Source organism: Carlito syrichta, unplaced genomic scaffold, assembly GCF_000164805.1.
Source record: "Carlito syrichta isolate Samal-C Ts95f unplaced genomic scaffold, Tarsius_syrichta-2.0.1 Scaffold228640, whole genome shotgun sequence".
Classification (NCBI taxonomy): domain Eukaryota; kingdom Metazoa; phylum Chordata; class Mammalia; order Primates; family Tarsiidae; genus Carlito; species Carlito syrichta.
In genome coordinates this window covers 129,962-152,811 of record NW_007172736.1, presented here as the reverse complement: position 1 = coordinate 152,811, position 22,850 = coordinate 129,962, and the positions used below count along the sequence as shown (strand labels likewise).

At 35.6% G+C, this 22,850-nt stretch overlaps 1 protein-coding gene and 1 long non-coding RNA gene across 3 annotated transcripts in view; one reads left to right on the top strand and one right to left on the bottom strand.

Annotated features, from left to right (window-relative positions):
• Positions 1–22,720, bottom strand: part of RAB11FIP2 (RAB11 family interacting protein 2) — a 45,289-nt gene extending 22,569 nt beyond the window's left edge. For both annotated transcript variants that reach the window (XM_008051735.1, XM_008051736.1), the window contains exons 1-3: positions 22,126–22,720; positions 16,415–16,857; positions 15,254–15,722 (exon numbers count right to left, since the gene is read on the bottom strand). In XM_008051735.1, coding sequence (XP_008049926.1) covers positions 15,254–15,722; positions 16,415–16,857; positions 22,126–22,478 — 1,265 coding nt within the window. In that variant the 5' untranslated portion in view covers positions 22,479–22,720. The remainder of the gene's footprint in view (positions 1–15,253; positions 15,723–16,414; positions 16,858–22,125) is intronic.
• On the top strand, positions 16,299–21,651 carry LOC110595036. The gene is made up of 2 exons (XR_002481575.1): positions 16,299–16,634; positions 21,570–21,651. It is a non-coding gene; the product is annotated as an uncharacterized LOC110595036 (long non-coding RNA).
• Positions 22,721–22,850: the final 130 nt, after the last annotated feature.

Sequence of the window (22,850 nt, the reverse complement as noted above, 5' to 3'; positions counted from 1 at the left end):
CTTGCTGCCAAATGACCTCTATCAACTTTCACCTCAACAATTATAATAACTTCCTAACTAGTCTCCCAGCCTCCTTCCTCTTCCCATCCCCTACCCCCACAGACACTCTGTTAACCCAGAGCTATCTAAGACAGTAATTCAATCATGCCATAACCCAACTTAAACATTTTCATGGTTCCCCAATGCCCATTCAATGTCCAGTCCACAGCATGAAATTCAGATCTAATATTTACACACCTTTTTCTGTGAGCTCAAAAAGTGGAATTTATATTTTATTCATTGAATTTCTTTGTATAGAGCAAATAATCAAAAAATGATAATGAAAATATCATTTGCTTATCAGAACTCAAATTCAGAAAAAAAAAAAAAAGTCATCCTGATGAACTAGAATAGCAGCACCAAGACAGGAAACAATAGGATGAATTAGGAAATTTGCAAGAGCCTTCTTTATATTTTTAACCTTTAGAGCATAATATGTTCATATTAAATGTTTGCTGATTGTGGGGGTTTTCTGAACCAAAACTCAAGATTCATACCCCAGTAATTTCAAATGTATACAGGAAATAACAGGACCAAATATTTGAAGTTGGAAATATAAAAGCTCAGACTTGAAAGTACATTGGAGGAAACTGTGAATGATAAGTAAAAATCAAATGGCTGCCAGGGCAACCTCCTCGCTGGCCTAGATCCTGACAGTTTTAAAGTAGACAAAGAGAGCCTACTAATTTGAAACAGGCAATTTTAACTGACAGGCCACAGGTGAAAAATAAACTGAAAATAAACATTTAAGACAATTCAGAACCACACAACTGACGTGTTTCCAATCTGTTTTTCTCAATATACACATTTCATTAATAAAAATTATTAATCTACATGTAATAACAATTAGAACTATCTCAAATTCTACCTTAAAAGTTAAGGTAAAAACCTTATTGATTTACAAAAATCAGTGCATTGGGGTCATTAGAATATAATCTTAATAATACTTTTCTAGCAGAAACCTCAAGAGGGCTTACATACTATATCTTGTATTTGATCATATCATAACAACCTGTTCTCTTTAACTATTGGACTCGCTATGTGTTATCCTGTGTCCAGTGCCTAAGAGCTCATTAATTACCTAAACTATATCTCCATAGGTCTTGTTAATTACCCGTCTCCTGTCTCAGAGGACCTTGTTAATAACTTGTACAGTCTCTCTAAAGAGGTCCTAACAACACATTAAAATTAAAGATGCTTTTCTTTTAGCACCTGTCAAGTGTTGTAAATTGAGAAATTTTCACATCAGTTTATTAGCCTACAGTAGTTTTTGTGGATTTTTTTGGCTTGTTTTCTTTTCTTTCACAGAATCTCCCTGTATCTTAATGTCTTGGTTCAAAAAAACAACAAAAACAAAAACAAAAAACTTAGCAAAGTTTGTCTTTTTTGTTACAGAGTTCTTTTTGTTTTCAATTTTGAAGACTATAAATATCAATTTGCATTAGCGAGTTAGCAAAAGGATGGCATGGTTGGTATCTGCAAATTAACCCACTGGGAGATGCACCAATTAATGAGAGCTATTATAATGAGTATTAGGATGACAAAGGGTAAAAAAGTTTCAAGCAGTATCTGGGGAGTTAAACATAAAAGTTCTAGTTAGTGTTAAGGGAACTAATCACATTGCATATTTCATGTTCTCAGTCATTGTTTCATTGGATACATTCTGTAAATCCCTGGACACTAATGGATTAATGACTCTAAAAATCATCTCTAAAGTTTTTGCTCTCTGTCTCATAAATGAGGCTACAAATCCTCAGGTGTGTGAAAGATTTGTGACCTACCATGAACAGCAGGCAAATTATTTTTAATATTAGATAAATATGAACAAAAAGTAAATATTGCTATTAAAATAAACCCTTAGCATGTTAAAGTTTATGATGCCAAAGACTGAACTTTAAACTCATTCAGAGAAAAAAAAATTGTCCATGAGGTTTAAAAGCTATGACTACAATCTTTTCTTTAGGATCATTTGTTTACTATACTTTTGAAAAACCAAAATGTAAACCTACGGTAAACAGTCCATCATCTTTTATGAAAATGTTACACAATTTTATTTAAAATGGCTTCATGCTTGTAGATCTGTGGTAATTTCTGATTTGTGAAAACACATTTAAATACACATTCCAGGTAACAAACTTTTTGTAGTTCCTACAAAAGTTATGACACAACCATAGTCAAGAATTGACTAGTTAAGGAAAAAAAAAAAAAAAGGGAGGGAAACTATACCTGTTTAGAAGATCTCAAAAGTAAAAGGCATACTATCATGAAAATTACAATATATTAGTGATAAATATGAGGTCTTGATCTTAGACACTATTTCTGTACTACCCAAAAAATAACTATTTGGCTTAAGTTCATCTACTAACAAGGAGGCAGTCTCTTCCACATCAAATACTGCAAACAGACCTTGAGAGCTTGTTTGGGGTTCTAGTAGGGGAGAGCAGCTACTCGTATACCCTTGACCAAAGAATGGTCTTCCTCTAGTGAGGATGGTGATCCTCTTTGACCAAGCATGCAGCTTCGGGAGGGATGCACGTGAACAGTGAGGAAGGACAGGGACACCTCTCTAGCCAGTCACATCAGCCGAATCTACCCTGGTGATCAATGGGATAACAGACTTTGCAGCCAGACTGCCCTCTAATCTATGGAGTATGCTCTAATAAAATCAATAGTGCCAGGAATAATAATATAAAAATCCTAGAATGACTAAGAACTTGCTGCATGTATTTACAACTTTAGTAGAACAGAAAATAATTCAGTGAAAGTATGTTCTTTATGTAAGTCACAAACAGAAAAACATTCCCCAGACAAAATTATCTGGTAAAAATATTTCCCGTAAGTTCTTGCTCTGTGATCAGCTGCCTCTCTAACATCCAACATTAACTTATCACACACAGTAGTAGGCTGATATAATTGACTATTTCAAAAAAAATTTCAAAGTAAGAGATACCCAAGGAATATTCTTCTTTTGTTAAAAAAAAAAAAAAAATCCCTTAACTAGGTGCTCTTCAGTCCTAAACTGTATCACAGGACCTATACCTGTTTAGAAGACTATACTTGATAGTTTCTCTTCAATTTACCATGGGTAGCATGCAAATTTAAGCATATTTTTAAAGTGTCATTCATCACTATTGATGCTCAGGTTTTACCTGAATCCTGAGAAAAAGTTCCTCCATAGATGCCATAAGTATTTAGTAGTCAGACATTTCTGCCTGGTCTTCAATGCCCATTATAATTTAGGGGTTTCTGTGTGGTTTTTTTTAGTAATTTCGTCAAATCTCTTACTCCTTTCCACATCTCTGTTTTAGCTAAGTTGAGTTCCTTTTTGCACTCTCCTCCTTATTTAGGAATCTGTCAGTAAGGCTAATGGGACTAAACTGCCTGTTGAAACATGGCACAGCACAACCCAATTCCTATTCAACAATGCTTACTGATGCTTATGAAATACAGTAGTCCCCCATTATCTGCGGTTTTACTGTCCAGTTTCAGTTACTTGTGGTCAACCACAGTTCAAAAAATATTAAATGGAAAATTCCAGAAATAATTCATGTTTTAAATTGCACACTGTTCTGGGTAGCATGACAAAATCTTGAGCCATTCTGCTTCGTCCCACCCAGGATTTAAATAATCTCTTTGTCCAGTATGTCCACACTGTCTACACAGCCTGCCCATTGGTCCCTTAGTAGACATCTCAGTTATCAGGTTGACTAAGTGCAGTATCACAGTGCTCCTTCAAGTAACCCTTATTTTACATTAAAAGTAAAGTAAGTGCAAGAGTAGTGATGCTGGCATATTGTTGCAATTGTTCTAATTCATTATTAGTGGTTGTTAATCACTTGTGCCTAATTTATAAAGTAAACTTTATCATAGGTATTTATGTATAGGAAAAAACAGGATACAAGGACGGACAATTAAGTTCGTGAACTCATCCTTAAAAAAAGTGCTACATACCTCATTGCTGAATATCACTATGGTCACCTTCAAAGAACCTTCCTTGGAGAGCCATGTACCAACACTAGTGCCTAGTTCACCTGCCGTACCAACACTAGTGCCTAGTTCACCTGTCAAAGCAATTATGGAATTCTTTTTCTGGAATGGCCATCAGAGCTGTCGTCGTGAGAATGCAGAGTTTGAATTAGAGTAATGGACAAACATTAAATTTCTTGTTAACTCGGAAAGAGTGAAAGTGAAATCAGAAATGTGTTAGTCCAGGTTTATAGGGATAATGCCATGAAGAAAATGGCAGTATACAAATGGATTAGATGTTTTTCTGAGGGGACAGAAAATGTCACTGATGAAGACAGGTCAGGATGAAAAGTAGTGAGCAGAACTGATGAAAACATTGTAAAAACTTGTTGCAATGTGCATTAAAATCATCGGCTGACTGTAAGAAGCATAAAAACATCAAAAGAGAAACAATTCAGTTAAGAAAATCTTAACTGAAAATCTTGGCATGAGAAAGGTGTGCCAAAATGGTCCTGAAGGAGTTCTAGTATCATGACAACACACACATTAGCTCACACAACACTGTCTGTCAGGGAGTTTTTAGCCAGTAAACAGATAACTAGATTAGAACACCTTCCCTACTCACCTAATCGGGCCCCCAATAACTTTTTCTTTACCAGAACATAAAGGAAATAGCGAAAGGAAGACATTTTGATGACATTCAGGATATCAAAGGTAATAGGGCAGTTCTGATAGTTATTCCAGAAAAAGAGTTCTAAAATTGCTTTGATGGGTGGATAGCTTCCCAGGGTGTGTACTGCATAGGTGACCACAGTGATATTCATGAATGAGGTATGTAGCACTTTTTGTAGGATGAGTTCATAAACTTAATTGTCAGCCCTCGATATAAGGTTTAGTAATATCCATGGTTTTAAGCGTCCATGGGGCTCTTGGAATGTATACCCTCTGAATAAGGGGGAACACTATAGGTAATATAATTTTAGTCAGCAATTTTTAAACCTAACTGATAATTAATGGGGAGCTATTAAAATGCTGATTTTCATTTCAGGGCTCACTGACTGAAGATTCTAACTCAGTCTGAAGGGAAGCCCAACAAACTGTAGTTTAAAAAGAAAAATCCCCACCAGCAGCACTTAATGATCAGCACTTAAGGGCATGCACTGTCCTAGATGCTCAAGAAAAAAGATTCCCTCATTGTTAAGAAGCATTTACAGCTTAGTTGTGAAGATATAAATACAATAAGCATTATATAGCAATTACATCATCTACATCAGCAGAAATCCAAAGGGAAACACTTAGTAAAGTATCAGAGTTTTAAGCATCAAGGAGAGATAGGGTTTGGTGCTCTGAGATAAGTTGAGTGCATCCCACAGTTTAGCCCATCAATTGAGACAGCATGGCTTACAAGGACCTCAGGTTAGAGAGGTACAGTAAGGAAATTAACTTACCTAGAATAGGTTGGAGAGAAACAGTGAAGGTAGGTAAGGAAGGTAAGGAAAGTCTAAAATAGCAAAAGCTTTGAAAATTCGAAGAGTTTAGATTTGGTGTTATAAACCAGTGTTTCTTAAGTTTTCTTGATCAGGGATTTCTTAAACAAAACAAAAGGTCCTATGGCCCATGTGCCCTCCTTAGTAGGATAAATAATGCTAAGCGCTGTAATAAATACATACAAAACTCTTGGTAACTAATATTCTGGGAATTTATCATTCAGACAAGGTCCAATTGGTTATTCCTGGTCAGGTGGCCTCCCACTTGCATTCAGGGACACAGACTTCCCCTGTTTTTAGCTCTACCTATCTTAAACATCCTCTCTATTCAGTTAGTGCAGGGGTCAGCAAACTGTTTCTGTAAAGGTTTAATAACAAATACTTTAGCTTTGCAGGCCATACGGTCTTCAACACAACCATTCAATCCTAACACTGCAGCACAAAAATGATCATAAACAAGTGTAGCTGTTTTTCAACAAAACTTTACAAAAACAGGCAGCAAGCCTGATTTGGAACCAAGTCTAGTTTTCCGGTCTTCAGGGTATGATGGAAGAGAGGCAATATGGAGAACTGTGTAAGATGACAATCCAGGGACCAACTCTGGAAGTGGTACATCTCTTCCACTAACTCTAATAAACCAGAAGTTAGTCACAAGTCTCCACCTAACTAACAGGTTGAAGCCACACCCCAGTTTAAAAACAAACAAAATTTGGTTTAGTGAACACACCCATAATTTCAACTTTTCACTGAAAAAATAGTCCAGTGGTAAATAATAATTCATTTAAAAAATAATTTGTGCCCTTGCAATACCCAGAAATGCTCAAAACAGACAGAAAACTTGAGAAATCCTCAGAGCCCCACCCTTAGTCAAGGCTGGCTGGGCATATCTCCAGAGGAACACTTGCCAAGGAGAAACCCTACAACCATCACCATAGCTAGTTTTCTCCCACAAGACCCACCTCCTGGCTGTAGGTCAACAGTATAGCCAATCACAATCCCATATAATACTTCAGCTTTGAGGAAGGCCAGATCCTAAGTGCCAGCTAATGACACTTTCCAAGCTACTCTGGACACTCAGGATGCCATGAGCCTATGTAGGTACACAGCATAGGGCTGCTGCATCTGGCAATTAAGAAACTCACCCCATAAGCCGGGCTGGGTGGCTCAGCCTGTAATCTCGCGTTTTGGGAGGCTGAGGTGAGTGGATTGCCTGAGCCCACGGGTTCGAGACCCACCTGGGCAACTTGGCGAGACCTCATCTCTACAATAAATAATAAAAAAAAATTAGCCAGGCGTGGTAGTGTGTGCCTGTAGTTCCAGCTACTTGGAAGGCTGAGGTGGAAGGACTGCCAGAGCCCAGCAGATCGCGGCTGTGGTGGCTGGGAGCATGCCACTGCACTCCAGTCTGGGCGACAGAGTGAGACTCCAACTCAAAAAAAAAAAAAACTCACCACACCAAGGCAATATATAAACAAGGGAACCCTACAATGCCTATGTCAGCCCCCTGCCAGCTTCAAATAAGAAGAAATCGTCTACCCAAGTGAGAAGGAACCAGAAAAATAATTCTGACAACATGAAAAAGCAGAGTTCTTCAACAACCCCAAAAGACCATATCAACTCTTCAGCAACAAATCCTAACCGAAATGCAACTGTTTAAATTCCAGACATTGAATTCAAAAGGTTGATGATAAAATTGGTCAATGAACTTCAGGAGAAAGCTTAAAACTAACATAAAGAAAGTTAAAAAAAAAACTATTCAGAACATGGATGAAAAGTTCTCCAAAGATATAGACATGGTTAAAAAAAAAAAAAGCTAAAATTCTGGAAATGAAAGAAGCACTTAGGGAAGTACAAAATGCAGTGGAAAGTTTTCACAGTAGACTAGAACAGTAGGAGAAAGGATCTCAGAACTAAAGATAAGGTTTTTGAATTAACCCAGACAACAATAAAGAGAAAAGAATCAATGAATGGAACAAAGTCTCCAAGAAATGTGGGATTATGTAAAACATCCAAATCTAAGAATCATAAGTGTTCCTGAGGAAGAAGAGAAAGCAACAGGTTTGGAAAATCTATTTGAGGAAATAATGGAGGAAAACTTCTCTGGTCTTGCCAGAGATCTAACATCCAGATACAAGAAGCCCAAATAACTTCCAGGAGATTCATTGCAAAAAGATCATACCCAAGGCATGTATAATCATCTGGCTATGCAAAGTTAATGTGATGGAAAGAATTATAAGAGAAGTGAGACAAAAGCATCAAGTAACTTACAAAGGTAAACCTATCAGACTAACAGAACACTTCTCAGAAGAAACTCTACAAGCCAGAAGGGAGTAGGTTCCCATCTTCAAACTTCATAAGCAGAATAATTCTCAGTCAAGGATTTTGTATCCTGCAAAACTAAGTTTCATAAATGAAGGAGAAATGAAGTCCTTCACAGACAGGCAAACACTAAGGGAATTTGTCACCATTAGATCAGCTCTACAAGAAATACTCAAAGAAGTTCTAAATACAAAAACAAAAAGTTAAAACACACCAGTAGGAAAATGCCAGAAATCACAAAGCTTACAGGTTTTATGAAACACCAACACAACAGAGAAAATAAATCAATAAAGCAACCAGATAACAACCAGTATAATGAATAGAATAATACCTTACATATCATTAACTCTGAATATAAATGGTCTCACTAAAAAGATACAGACTGGCAGAATGGATAAGAAAACACAACCCAATACATGCTGCCTTCAAAAGACCCACTTAACACACACAGTCTCCTATAGGCTCAAGGTAAAGGGGTGGGGGGAAATATTCCACACAAATGGAAAACAAAAATGAGCAGGAGTAGCCATTCTCATATCAGATAAAACAGACTTTAAGTTAATAACAGTAAAAAAAGAGACAAAGATGGCTACTATGTAATGATACAGGGATCGATCCAATGAGAAAAGACACAACAATTTAAAATATGTATGTGCCCAATACCAGAACCCCCAGCTTTATAAAACAAATTCTATTAGACCTAAAAAAAAGGATAGACAGCAATACAATAATAGTGGAATACTTCAATGCTCCACTGACAGCAATAGACAGATAATCAAGGCAGAAAGTCAATAAAGAAACACTGGAGTTAAAGAAAATGCTAGAGGAAATGGAACTAACAAACATCTGCAGAACATTCCATCTCAAAACTACAGAATACACATTTTTCTCATCAGCACATGGAACATTCTGTAAGATAGACCATATGATAGGCCACAAATCAAGTCTTAATAAATTTTTTAAAAAAATCAAAATCATATCAAGCACCATCTCAGACCACAGTGGAATAAAACTAGAAATTAACTCCAAGAAGAACTCATGAAACCAAACAAAGATATGAAATTTAAATCATTTGCTCCCAAATGATCCTTGGGTCAACAATGAAATCAAGATGGAAATTTAAAAATTCCTTAAAACAAATGATAATAATGAAAGAAGTTGTCAAAAACCTCTGGGATACAGCCAAAGCTATGGTCAGAGGAAAATGTATAGTGCTTAAGGCCTACATTAATAAGATTGAAAGATCACATATTGACAACCTAACATCACGCCTCAAGATACTAGAAAAACATGAACAAACCAAACCCAAAGCTAGTAGAAGAAATAACAAGTATCAGAAGAGAACTAAGTAAAATCAAATTTTTTTTAAAATACAAAGGATCAATGAAACAAAAAGTTGGTTCTGTGAAATGATAAAATTAATAGATCACTAGTTAGATTAATTAAGATATGGAGAAATAAGTTCAATCAGAAATGAAAAAGGAGACATCACTATTGATAAGAAGGAAATTCAAAAGATCATCCAATACTGTTACAAACACTTCTATGCAAACTAGACAATCTAAAGAAAATGGATAAATTATTGGAAACATACAATCCCCCAACCCTGAATCAGGAAAAAATAGAAACTATGAACAGACCAATAACAAGTAACGAAACTGAAACAATAATCAGAAATCTCCCAACAAAAAAAAAGTCCAGGCTGATGGACTCACAGTTGAATTCTATCAGACTTTCAAAGAACTAGTGCAAATTTTACGGAAGCTATCCCACAAGACTGAAGAGGAGGGAATGCTCTCTAACTCATTCTACAAGGCCAGGATCACTCTGATATCAAAGCCAGGAAAAAACACCATCAAAAAAGAAAACTACTGACCAATACCCCTTATGTAGACACAAAAATCCTCAACAAAATATTAGCAAACCAAATTCAACAGCGCAAAATAATAATAATAATAATAATATACCGTGACCAAGTGAGTTTTATCCCAGGGATGCAAGGGTGATTTACCACACACAAGTCAATAAAAGTAAATCACTACATAAACAGAATGAAAAACAAAAATCATATGATCATTTCAATAAACACAGAAAAAGCATTTGATAAAATCCAGCATTCCTTCATAGCCAAAACCCTCAGCAAAACAGGCTTAGAAGGAACATTCCTCAAAATAATAAAAGCTATATATGAAAAACCTACAGCCAATGTCATCCCGAATAGAAAAGAAGAAATCAAATTGTCTGTGTGCTGACAATATAATTGTATACCTAGAGAATTCTAAAGACTTCTCCAAAAGACTCCTGGAATTGATAAATGAATTTGGTAAAGTTTCATGATACAAAATCAACACACAAATCAGTAGCACTGCTATACACCAATAGTGACCAAGCTGAGAATCAAATCAAGAACTCAATTCCATTTACAATAGCAGCCAAAAAGCTAAAATACCTAGGAATATATTCAACCAAGGAGGTAAAAGATCTCTACAAGGAGAACTACAAAACTTTGATTAAAGAAACTGCAGAGGACACAAACAAATGGAGAAACATCCCATGCTCATGGATTGGAAGAATCAAACTATTAAAGATGACCATATTACCCCCCCCAAAAAACCCCAAATAAATATAATAATAATTTGTAAAATTATTTCTACATTTGTCATTTATTAATTATTTATAATGGCATAACAATATTTATTTTTAGAAAATGATATACTGCTAATACAGAAAAGCACTACTTTACAAATCGTGGGGTAAACCATACGACAAACTAGTTGACCATTCATTTGATAAATAATGATGAAGAAATTATTTGATGCTGATGATACTAAACTATCTATGATTTATATTTAGAAAGCAAGAGTAGCAGCAATTTTAAAACACAAACAACTCGATACAAATAATAAGGCTTGGCGGATCAGGCTTGGTGGATCAGCCTGTAATTCCATCACTCTGGGAAGCTGAGGTGAGTGGGTTGTCTGAGCCCACAGATTCAAGACCAGCCCAGGCAACTTGGCGAGAACTCGTCTCCACAATAAATAAAAAATTAGCCAGGTGTGGTAGGGCATGCCTGTAGTCAGGGCTACTTGGAAGGCTAAGGCAGAAGGATCACCCGAGCCCAGCAGGTCAACGCTGGGGTGGCCGTGAGCATATCACTGCACTCCAGCCTGAGCAACAGAGTGAGACTCCAACTCAAAAAATAAATAATAATAATAAACGGATTTTCCTGAAAAATTACAATAATTCCAGCTATACTCACTGTTTACATGTAGCAGGAGTTTACAGCATGCCAGTGCTGGACAGCATCCCGACTTCTTAGTAACAAGCTGATCTGGCATCAACAGCATGCACAACGCTGTATACTCACTATACTCAGTTCAGCTTCCCCTGGGTACACAGCTAAACCACAGCTGTTCACTGATTGCACTGAGGTGAGGACATGGCTGAGCTATGGCCAATGGGATGTACATGGAAGTAGCACACACGATGCTGGGACACACGATGCTGGGCCTACCACACAGAAATGACCCTCCTGTCATCCTCCCCTTTACTCCTCTGCTGCACCGATCTTGAAGACAAATGTTAAATGGTGGCACTACAAGAAGGAAGAAGCCTGGATCCTGAGAGATTGCAGAGCTGAATAAAGGCACAGAGAAAAGCACCCATGTCTCCCATTCCCATTTCAGTGAACTGCTATGTGAAAAGTGAGCAATACGCCACTGAGATCTGGGGTTGTTTATTACAGCTGATAACCCACACCAATCCAGAGTTCTTAATGAATTCCAGAATGTGCTGTTTAGATTAAATATTAAATGCTAGTCATCCTTTAAAATAGGTTTTTAAGTGTTTCGTATGTAAAAATGCATACATTTGCCTTTATGAATCTGTTTTCAGTCTATCAGAAAGAGCTTCACAGCGTACACTAGGCAGGAAATAGGCGACTAATAAAAAGAAAGTAGCATTTTAGGAAACTATAATGCAATACTGCGTGCATTTATTCAAAATTTCTAACACCTACTATCTACCAAGCATCATGCTGGAGATTAAGGTAAGAAAGACGAAAGAAATGCAGGCCCTGCCCTCAAACTGGGCATGGTAGCAGGAGAGGAAATGACTAGGCTATTAGTGAAGAATGCCATGCCCATAAAAGACTTATGTAAGAAAACTCTGCGGCACAGGGAACAAGCACCTCTCCCTAGAAGAGTCGGAAAAAGAAGTGGGAGCATGTGAGGTGCAAATCAGTAACTTTGGGGAAAAGTGTTTCAAAGAGCCCTACCCTTTGTTGAAGTAACCCAATATTTATCAGTTTTATGTAAAACGATGCAACCTATTCCAAGAAATACAAGCAAAATGGAGTATCTTCTGTGATTTCCCAAGTGATTTCTTCAGGTGGACTTCACTAACACTAGGGACTAAAACCTCTAACTTTAAGAAAGGTGTTCCTTAGTACATTCAAAAATTTTTGGCATAAAGAAAATTCTGCAGTTTTAATCATACATATTATTTACTCAGAAGGTAACAATACAGTTCCTATATACCTGCAATCACAAATGAGTCAGTTCACTCACCAAGATAAAAACCCAATTCCATAGCTATGCATTTTGCCCTGAACTTTGTTCAGCATTCTCAAAAACACTGGTTACAAGAGTCCAGGAAACTTTCTCTAAATAGATCTCTTTAGCACTCCTGAAAAAAAAAAATGTTAGCACATGTCCTAGAGTTGTGAGTCTATAGCTTCAAAAGTGCATTTAGTTTGGATGTTAATGAGAGAAATTTAAAATGTCCCAGAAAACTGAGGGATAACAATGGAAAGATAAATAATATACCATTACATAAAGACGATGCTACCTTGACACCATCCTACCAAATTCCATTCAAGGTAAAGGTGCTTCCCAAAAATGTGAACTGCACTCTCTTCCTAGGTCTATTTATACTCAATCCTTCTTTTTCATACTATTAACTAGCGATATCTCTTTCTTACAGATGTTTTACACTTACCAGAAAGATGGTTTGTAACACAAAAAAGAGTAGCTTTCTAAGAATCTACAAATGTTCTGTCCTCACATCTGGCATCCCATAAATATGAAGAAAAAGTCGTAAAACTTAAAAAAAAACTACTTTTTTACATACTTGCAATTATTTTATATATATATCATGAAACAACTCTAATTCTGATAGAAACGGTCATTAATAATAAAGTAACTGAAAACAAAACCTCAATCTATAAAATGCCACTACTTTTAAAATCCATTCCAGTTCATGTAAACAGTCCAAGTATAGGGTAATTAAAGATTTAAGGGTACTTATTGTTCCATATGCTGCCATAATCACAAAACATTTTCCTACCATTTCCCATTTTCTTGCTTTTCTTTGACTCTAAAATTAGCTAAATTGCCCAATCTCCAAGTTATCTCAGACAGTTGTTTCTAACAACTTCTGGAAAAAAGTTCAGTGAAAGGGAAGAAAGCAGATATATTTCTGTTTACCCCCATACTTTGAGATTTAATGCAATATGTGAAGTACACTATGTAAAATACCAAAATACTTTAGAATAGCATATCAAAACTGCGAACTCTTCAATAAAGTATTGATACCATATGATACAGATGTATTTCTCTAAAGTATAGTCTATAAACAAAACTGAACAATACTGGCTAAAATCACAGTAAATATTTATTGATAATAGAAAACAAAAGAAATGCACACTTCTCTTTGAACATTTTAAATGCAAGTTTTTTAACATGTTATATAAGATATATATGATATATAAGAAAGAGGTGGGAAAGCATAGCCTAAAAAGATACTTGTTAATACTATATTTTCTGTTTATAGTGGGACAAAGCACTGTTTTTTGAATAAAATATGACAATACAGAAACATAATAGCAGTCATCATTTATGGGTTCCTTATTTGGAAACCGACTTTGTACTATATACTTTTTTTTTATCAATTATCCTCACTGACTCCTACCAAGTAGGATTATTTTTCTTATTCTAAAGATGGAGATGCTGAGGTTTATAAAGGTCATAACATTTATAAGCTGGGACTCCCATCCATGTCTACATTACTGCTTTGAGGAAAAACTGTTACATGGCAAGCAATCTACCATGTTCTTTCAAGATAATTACAGTCATACCTTGGTATCCACAGGGGACTGGTTTCAGGACCCCCCACAGATAACAAAATTCCTTATATAAAATGTTGTATTTGCACCTATTGTTTCTTAATTCATATTTTTATTGTTGTACTGCTTTTTTTTAAATATTTTCAATCTATAGATGGTTGAATCAAAAAAATGCAGAACCTGCAGATACAGAAAGCTGACTACACTTAAGATTTCAATAAACTCATCTTATTCTTTGCTTGAGGTTTCCTTAATCAGCTATTCCACTGTTTGCTTCTGTAGAATCCATAATCAGTAGTTCCAACTTCTACTAAGAAATAAGAAAAGTACCATAATATATATAACTGAGAATTCAGAGTTTGAAAAGTATTATCATGAATACTTATTTCTGTGACTATAAATCATCATATAGATCCCCTTGATGTATTTATAGTACCAATTTATAGTACCATGGTGTATTTATAGTACTTATAGGTCACTGAATTCCAAAAAACAAACATTCACAAATAAAAAGTCATTTAAAAAGGATAGTTAACATCTATTATGAAAATCATTAATACTTAAAGCCAGTATTTCTTAAATAGCCAATGGGCTGCTCCTGGTCCTCCCCAGATAGCCCATGAACTAATCCCCAGGAAATATCTAGTAACACATCACCTAAATTTATGTCTTGAATTAACACCCACTGGTGATTCACTCTCACCATGTCTCATCAAAAGTCATGTTGTTTTTTTCATAAGTTTCAGTGAGTTTCTGGCTCACATAAGTAGACGTAGACTAGCGTCGGAAATAAGAATAAGAATTTTTTCCTTTCTTTTTTTTGTTTTCTTGTTTTTGTTTTTGTTTTTTGAGTTGGAGTCTCACTCTGTCGCCCAGACTGGAGTGCAGTGGCCGCTCCTGGCCACCGCAGCCTCAACCTGCTGGGCTCCGGTGATCCTTCCACCTCAGCCTTCCAAGTAGCCGGAATTACAGGCATGCGCTACCACACCCGGCTGATTTTTTGATTTATTGCAGAGATGAGGTCTCGCTGCCCAGGCGGGTCTCAAACTCGTGGGCTCAGGCAATCCACTCACCTCAGCCTCCCAAAGGCGCGGGATTACAGACTGAGCCACCGAGCCCAGCTGAATTTTTTCCTTTCTAAGATAAAAATTTCAATTCCAAAGATGTATGCAACATTGGCTCTTGTAATTAATTATAAAAATTAAGAAATGTTTTCAAATACAATAAAAGAACTTAAAATGGTCACATATTCAAATACTTGACACTTTCAAATACAAGATTTCCCCAAATAGCATAATTTCCCCCATATTGAGCTTACCTTGAAGACGGAATTATATTTGAAGCCCTGAATTTTGCTGTAAATGGATTAGTTGACTCATAATCAAAATAGTCCTGACGATTTTCACTAAATGCATTAGGTGATTTCAAGTCACAAGGGCTATCAGAACCCCCATTGTTAAGTTTATCAGATCTTCTGCTATCTTTTTTTCCAGTCACTCTTTCAAACAGGCTCACTTTCTCCCTTTTCTCTCTTTTATTTTCCTTTCTTACTTCAACTGATTTTGAAAATAAATTTATGCTGCTGTCCCATGATTCACTGCTTTCTTCAAATGGATTTTTCTTTCTTGGCAGTGTTGCAAATTTTTGGGGTAATGAAGCAGTCACATTTGTAAATGGGTCATTTTGTCTTCCGAAAGACAATTCACCTTCATCCACAATGCTGACAGGTTGGTTCATTTTGGAAGTATCAAAGCTTAATGTTCTTCTGTGTGGAGATTTGAGACTTCCTACAATTTTGTAGTTAGCACATAATCAGTGACACATTACATCACACTACTTGACACATTCTGTATGCATTCTGCTGTTTTTAGAATGAGAGCAATTAGCTATTTAAAGGTATTAATCTTCAAAATAATCAAAGAAAGTAATCTTAAAATCTAAGGTGTGTCACTCTGAAGTATTTAGGCTAATAACAATTAGTGTATTGCTAGATAATTAGTAATTTATTCGACTCACAATCACTTAAACTATAATGCTAAAACTAGAAGTTCTGCTTGGCACGATAATGCTTAAAATTCTCAAAGACTTTTTTCCATCATTAGCATTAAACTTATTTTCTTACTTCTGAACATAAAAGTTTTTTTCTAGGGATTTTATGATGAAATGGAATATTCATTTATGCTCAGGCTTTTGAGACAGAAAAAACAGCAGTTAAAAAAAAAAAAAGCAGTCAGGCCAGGAAAGAAGACTGGGATTCACTTTATTATTATCTAATAATATAAATACAAATGGCTTAATAAACTTATCAATTTTGGATATAATAGGTAATCAATCAATCAATATTTGATAAATGACTAAATTTAGAAAACACTACCAAGAAGCTGCCATTTTATTTGCTAACTTTAAAAGTTAAACTTTAAAGACTAAAAAGGGCAGTTTGGACCACAGAGGATACAATTAGAAAGAAGCTGCCACTTACCACTTTCTGGAACTGCTACAAAGGAATCTATGTGGTGTCCTAGAAGATGTGTTTGACCTATGGTGCCAGTCTTCAGTTTCTCAGAAGACATATGGGATCCAGATAAATCGGACATTGAGTGTGCCGACGAGAGTCGCTGAGGACCCAGAAGAAAAGGCTTTTTTGGTTTGGATTTCATCTGTATTTCACCACTTGAAAATTCAGTATTGGCATCAGGCATGTGAGTACTTGGAATGATTGCAGAAGATGTATCAGAAAATGTTCCATCATTTTTTCTACCTTTCATCTTATCTTTTAATTTTGCAAAAGGAGATCTTGTTTTGTCCTTCATTGATAAGTCAAACATACTTGCCGTCATATTGTTCCTCATAAATTGAATATTGACCTTTATCTCACCCCTATTTTTGGCTCTTTTTCCTTGTTTGGATTCTAATCTAAACCACCTTAAAAAAGAAGAAAAAAATAGGTTTTAATACATAATAAAGAGAAGATATTGAGCTTTGTTATATTCAAATAGCTTTTTAGGAAATGTATCAAGGAAATTTAAGCACTGAACGAAAATCTGTCAGCCAGAGTATTTCTGTTTTACTCATTGTCTAATTTAAAAACTGATCAATGTTTCTGTGATGTAGCATATACTGAAGAAATAGGTCTGTAACAAGATTGAAAAAGTTTTTAGATAACCTTTTCTTTCATGATTAGAAAATCACTCATCATCAACAATTCTTATCAATGATGGCTAATATGTTTCCATATAGGATAAGTGCTACTAATGGTCTAAGGACATTTTTAAACATAAAAGACATTGAGGCAGAGACTTTGAAAGAATTCATTAATACAAATTATTTTGGGGCACTATAAAATAATTACTGAAGACATTTTAATAAAATAATAAATATTTGGCCCCATCCCAAAATATGACTTATGTAAAAATATAAAAAGAATTTTGTTGACATTGGAGACCACTTCATATAGCTTACTAGTTGTTAAAACTGCATATGATGTAATTTGGATTCATATAAAATAGATCAAAGTATTTCCTGAATAACATATGTAAAATAAGTAAAGTGTAAGAAGTGACAAATAATGATCTTGTGAAGAGCTCTCAAAGGAAAAAAAAATATTTAATGCTTTCTATTAGAATCTACTTGCTTTACTAGCTATTACTGCTGTGACAATCTCAAAAATTATTTTATAAATAGAGCCATATCTTATGCTTTTAGTCACTTCAATGTATTCTACTGCCCATATTTAAATGATGTTTAAGAAACAAGGTTTATTTTGATATTATTTACAGTATTTTTATCCATGAGAAATTATCTAGTTGTTGATATCACAAGTGGTCACTCTATAGAGCAAACAGCCAAGAACTGCAAAATCAAACCTAGAAAAGAGTTTCTATACTGTTTTCACATTACTTAGCAATGAAGCATAATATCCATTCCTGCAGACAGGTTATTATTTAAATATAGCTCTAATCGAGTGTAACAAATTCTCTTAGCTACAAAGGAACTCTGATCTAATTTTATATTAGTTCTTTCTCTCATTGTTACCAACAGGATATGCCAGGAGAAGATTACATTTACAGTACATCAAGTGGAAGAGTGGTTCACAGGTCTTCCCAAGGACAGAGAACTGTCGCCTAATATAAATACTAGCTACATCTTAGTAACACACAAGAGAAATATTCTCTTGATTACCTGAATTTGAAGCAATGCAATCAAAGTATGGTTGCATCAAAACTAACAATTTTTTTTTTTTACAACAGAAAGCATCAGCCTGAAACTCTAAACTGAGAAAACCCCTTATATGAGGCAAGTGGTAAAATCTGAAGAAACAGGGGCTAGAAATAAGAATAAATTCTGTGGAATAGAGAACCTTGAACAAAACTGAGCACTCAAAAAGCCTGGAAATGAAACAAGGTTATATATCTAGCTATTAACTCATAGTTTTGGAAAACAGAATCATTTTCAATAGGGGGAGAAACACCTGATGGATAGCATCTCATAAATACTCTGTAACATCTCAGGCTATAAAGAAAATAGGTAAATACACTGCAAGAAACATACCAAAAACATGCAAACAAAAGCAGGCATGTAGGATTTCTGTGTACATAACAAATGAAAGAAAATCTGAGAAGAAAAATAAATCAATAATCTCTAAAATGGAAGGGGGTGAAGGTAGTCAAAATTCATAGAATTTTAGAAATAATACCAAATAAATCATCTACTTTAACATCCTCATTTCATAGATGAGGAAATTGAGGCACAAAGAATGATACATAATGTCCCAATGTCAGATTAAAGCCAATAAGAAAAAAAATCTAAAGCTGATGAAAAATATCTGCAAAAAAATAATGTGACGAACCACATATGTTAATAGAGTTTTAACCACATGGTGGTACATACTGCAGGACAGAGTATTTCATCAGGAGACATGAGAGCCAAAGAGGAAGGCGATGTAAATTTTTCTATTGCTGGAGTGTAAGCTCCTGGAAGGCAGTCGACCTTGCACTACATAAATATTTATTCAATTTTTATTTCTAGAACCATATTCTTAAAACAACCAAGCCACAATGTTTTACATGTTTTGTGTTGTTCTGGTTTTAAGTAGGGAAATCTAAAGCCCTAGGTAAGCTTTGAAGAATAAAGCAAGAATAAAAACTGTAAATACAGTATAATTTTAATTCCCCCACCCAAAAAAACTGCAAAGAACTTTAACAAATGTACTAATATCAAACATAGGAATCACAAACTTTAGCTGCTTTGTATTGAAACTGATACAATAGGTAAGTCTTAATGAAATCTTCAAGAATCTCTGGAGATAGCATTTATTTTCCCAGGCTTCAAAATGATAAGATGAAGACACAGCTTTTGGGGTTCACTGGATAAATGCTGATTTTTTCCACCTCTGGAATACTAGATTTAAACTGTATATGGCCTCTGTTCAATTTTTAGTGGGCACAAGTCCACGTTCAAAAACCACCACACATATGGTAACTATTCCCAAGCAATTGGCGCTGTGTGGTCAGAAACAGGATAAGATTGGCAGTAAGGGTGCCAGAGGCCAGGATGCAGGTGCACCACAAGAAGCACACACAAGTCCTAAAATCTGCATGTGTCTGAGTCATATCTAACTCTAGGGGCTCTGATTGTTATTACTTTTCATGAGCACTAAAAAAAAAAAAAAAAAAAAAAAAAATCAACATCACCTACTTCTATTGTAAAAAAAAAATCAATGGATATTACATTATAGCATCAACGATTTTACCATTCTATTATTAAACACTGCATTATTTCTTTAAATCTCATGCCAGAACCAACCCAGACATCCACTAAAGGGGCACAGACAGACGTTCTCTTGCCATGCCCACTTACAGGGTCTGGCTCAGGCCCTTTTTACCCTTTCCTTTAAGGAAAAAAAATTATTTTCAAGGTATAAAAATAAGTAAAATAATAGTTTTAGCTGTCACACTTCTTTGCCTGTCATGACACAACTGGAAGACAAGCTGTAAATATATGTCTCCAGTGTCAAAAAGTAAAAACCGTCACACCCAGCAGTTTCACAGGACTTCTAAATCAGCTGTAGTCTTCATCTCATACCAGATTTCTAAAAAAGCACTTGGAAATATGTTGACAAGGTTTAGCAATGTGCAGAACATTAAATATCTTTCTTGCAATACACCGGTGGCTCAAGTCTGTCTTATGGTGCCACATGTACAGCTGTGCTAGAAAAGGAAGTCATTAAATATATTAAAAAACTAGAAATATTACCAATAAAGATACCTCATCAAATACATGGTCCCCATTTATCCACAAAGTAAGAAAATGTTGAGGGTTTAATAACATATGAAAATCACTTTGAAAGCAATAACATCACAAGCTCTGTTGATAATATTTAAAAGCATTTTCCCCCAAAAAGTTCTAATCAATTTTATATAGTAGCCAATGGAGAATGTCTGTAGGGAGAGACTACAATATCAGAGTATTGCTCACACCAAATTTATTTTAACTGTGATGCTGCCAAAGACTAGGAGTAAAACAAGATGAAACTGTAAAAGGTTATTTCATCATCAGAATCTTTGAATTCACTTTTGGGCCTACTTTGACTTAGAAAAAGCATGCTCCAGAGAAGTCCTTAAAAACATTATTCATTAATATTAAAAGCATTTTAAATACAGTAAGAAATTTGAAGCTGCAAGATATTTAAAAGTTTACATTCAAAACACCTGAAATGTTATATACTAAGTGACATCCAATGTTGGCAAGTCTAAGGAAATTATTTGGTCCATTTTTCATTTTAAATTCGATGAAGACCCCTTGGAGAAAACAGAATGCCACTTTTTAAGTATCAAATAACTCTGTCATTAAAATCATTGATACATATTCAAATTCACACTTTTAAAAAACCCTTTTTCTCTCCTTTTAAAATATTGTCATCTGTCCTTAATCAGTTTAAATATTTACCATTTTTTCTCTTGCATTCCTAGTATATCTTCTCTCTCCACCCTTTTACTCTACATATATTAAATCTTAGGCAAAGCTGAACACAAACTAATTTAACACAAAACAAAAAACTCCAATTAAGGGAAGCCTGCAAGCAGAAACACATAGAAAGAATAAGAGATTGTTGTAAAATGTAAGAAATTAACATTAACTTCAAGAAAATTATCACTATAAAAAAGTTTTTTAAAGTTTAGAAAAATTCAGTAATGATTGAAAGAAACACCAAAACTATTTTGGAAATCTGAAGTCCTCTTACAAGCTCAACCTGTATTTTTGTCTCATTAATTTCATTAATCTGAATGTTCTCTCATTCTAGAAAAATTGTAAGTTTAAGAAAGGTGTAAGGATATCTAACTCTGAAAACATTCTACGTTTTCAATTTAAGACACAATATACTAGTGTTAATTTACATTATGATTTTTCATTGAAGCCCATGTTTTCATGAAGATGTCATTAAATCACTTCATCAAAAGAATGCATCATTGCCTCCAATCTTACAGCATCTCATATGGTCTAAACACGCTAACTTTGCAGAACTCTGAAGTACTACAACAGCTCTGATATATTGCAAATTCAAAGGAAAATGTTAGTGTGTTCAAAGTTAAGGATGTTTGTACATACTTTTAAAACTTTTTTTTTTCTTTTAACAGCTATAGACTCCCATCAAGATGTACTGACCCTGAAAATGGTTAAGCTAAAAAAAAAAAAAAGGTTGTGTTGATAACGCTGAAATGAAATAGTGAGTTCTAAATCTGGTAATTTATCTTCTGACAGCTACAGAGTTGAACATATATAAACATTACATTAGCAGATTTAATTTTTCTGATTTCATGGCAAATTGTAATGTTTAAAGATCATAAAACTTTATAGGTATGTTAAGATCTGGTTGGTCAACACTTTAATCCAGTCCTCTTATACTAAAACAATGCTAATTTACTCCAAATCTAGTGCACAATATTCAATTATTTAATAAGTATTTACCTCAAACAGAAATGAGATAACGGATCATTAATGACTCTATTTAAAAAAATGTTTCATCACTAGGGCTATTTTTACTCCAGTCATGCAAATATGGTGCTTAAAACTGGGTTATATTTCAATCCAAAAACCAATGCCCCAAGTCTACGAATAATTTCCAAGAACAGAAACCCCATAAATAAGATAAAGTTAACCTCCCCAAAATTCAAAATGAATTACATAACTTACTCTGTTTTCCTTCTTTGTTTGTCCTCAAAGATGTCATTGAGATTGATTGCCACCTGCCCTAAAAACTTATCCAGACCCACCAGGGACCTGTGCATAACTATGAGGAAAAGAATGTATTTCTCTGGATTCCCCTGCATTAGCAATCCAGGTAGCTCAAAAGAGGCCTCTTCCTTCCAGACTGGTTCAAGGGTTTTCTCAGCTACAGAGGTGGAGTACTTTTCCTTGCCCAGCTGAATTATAGTGTATGTGTCATTGGTGCCACTTTTGCCTTTTGGCTTCAGATCTTTGGCCTGGAGCACGGTGACCTGCACGTGGGTTGGAAACCACTTTTGGGCTTGCTCGGACAGCATCATTGTCGTTTTTCACTGCACGGGGTTCACCAGCACAGCCAGTGCCCCTCCCGAAGGGAGCGCCTAATTCCTTAATCGCTGCATCCTAAGGGCACTTAACGGAGACAGGCAGGCTCTGGGCTGCCCGACCTCCCTAGGGCTGATGTCAAACGTCTCGCGGGGGCAGCCCAGGTGCAAGGCTGCTCTAGGGGTCCCCCTTGCTCCGGAGAAACACAGGGGCCCACCATCACCTGGCCGCGCCGTCCAGGCCTGCGCGCGGACCTCCGCGCCTCGCGTCTCCACCTCCCCGCGGCGCCGGCCCCGGGACGGCCCTCGGCGGCGGGCGGCTCCGCGGCCTGCGGCAGGTGAGGCCTGGCCACCGGGGCCCGGACGGAG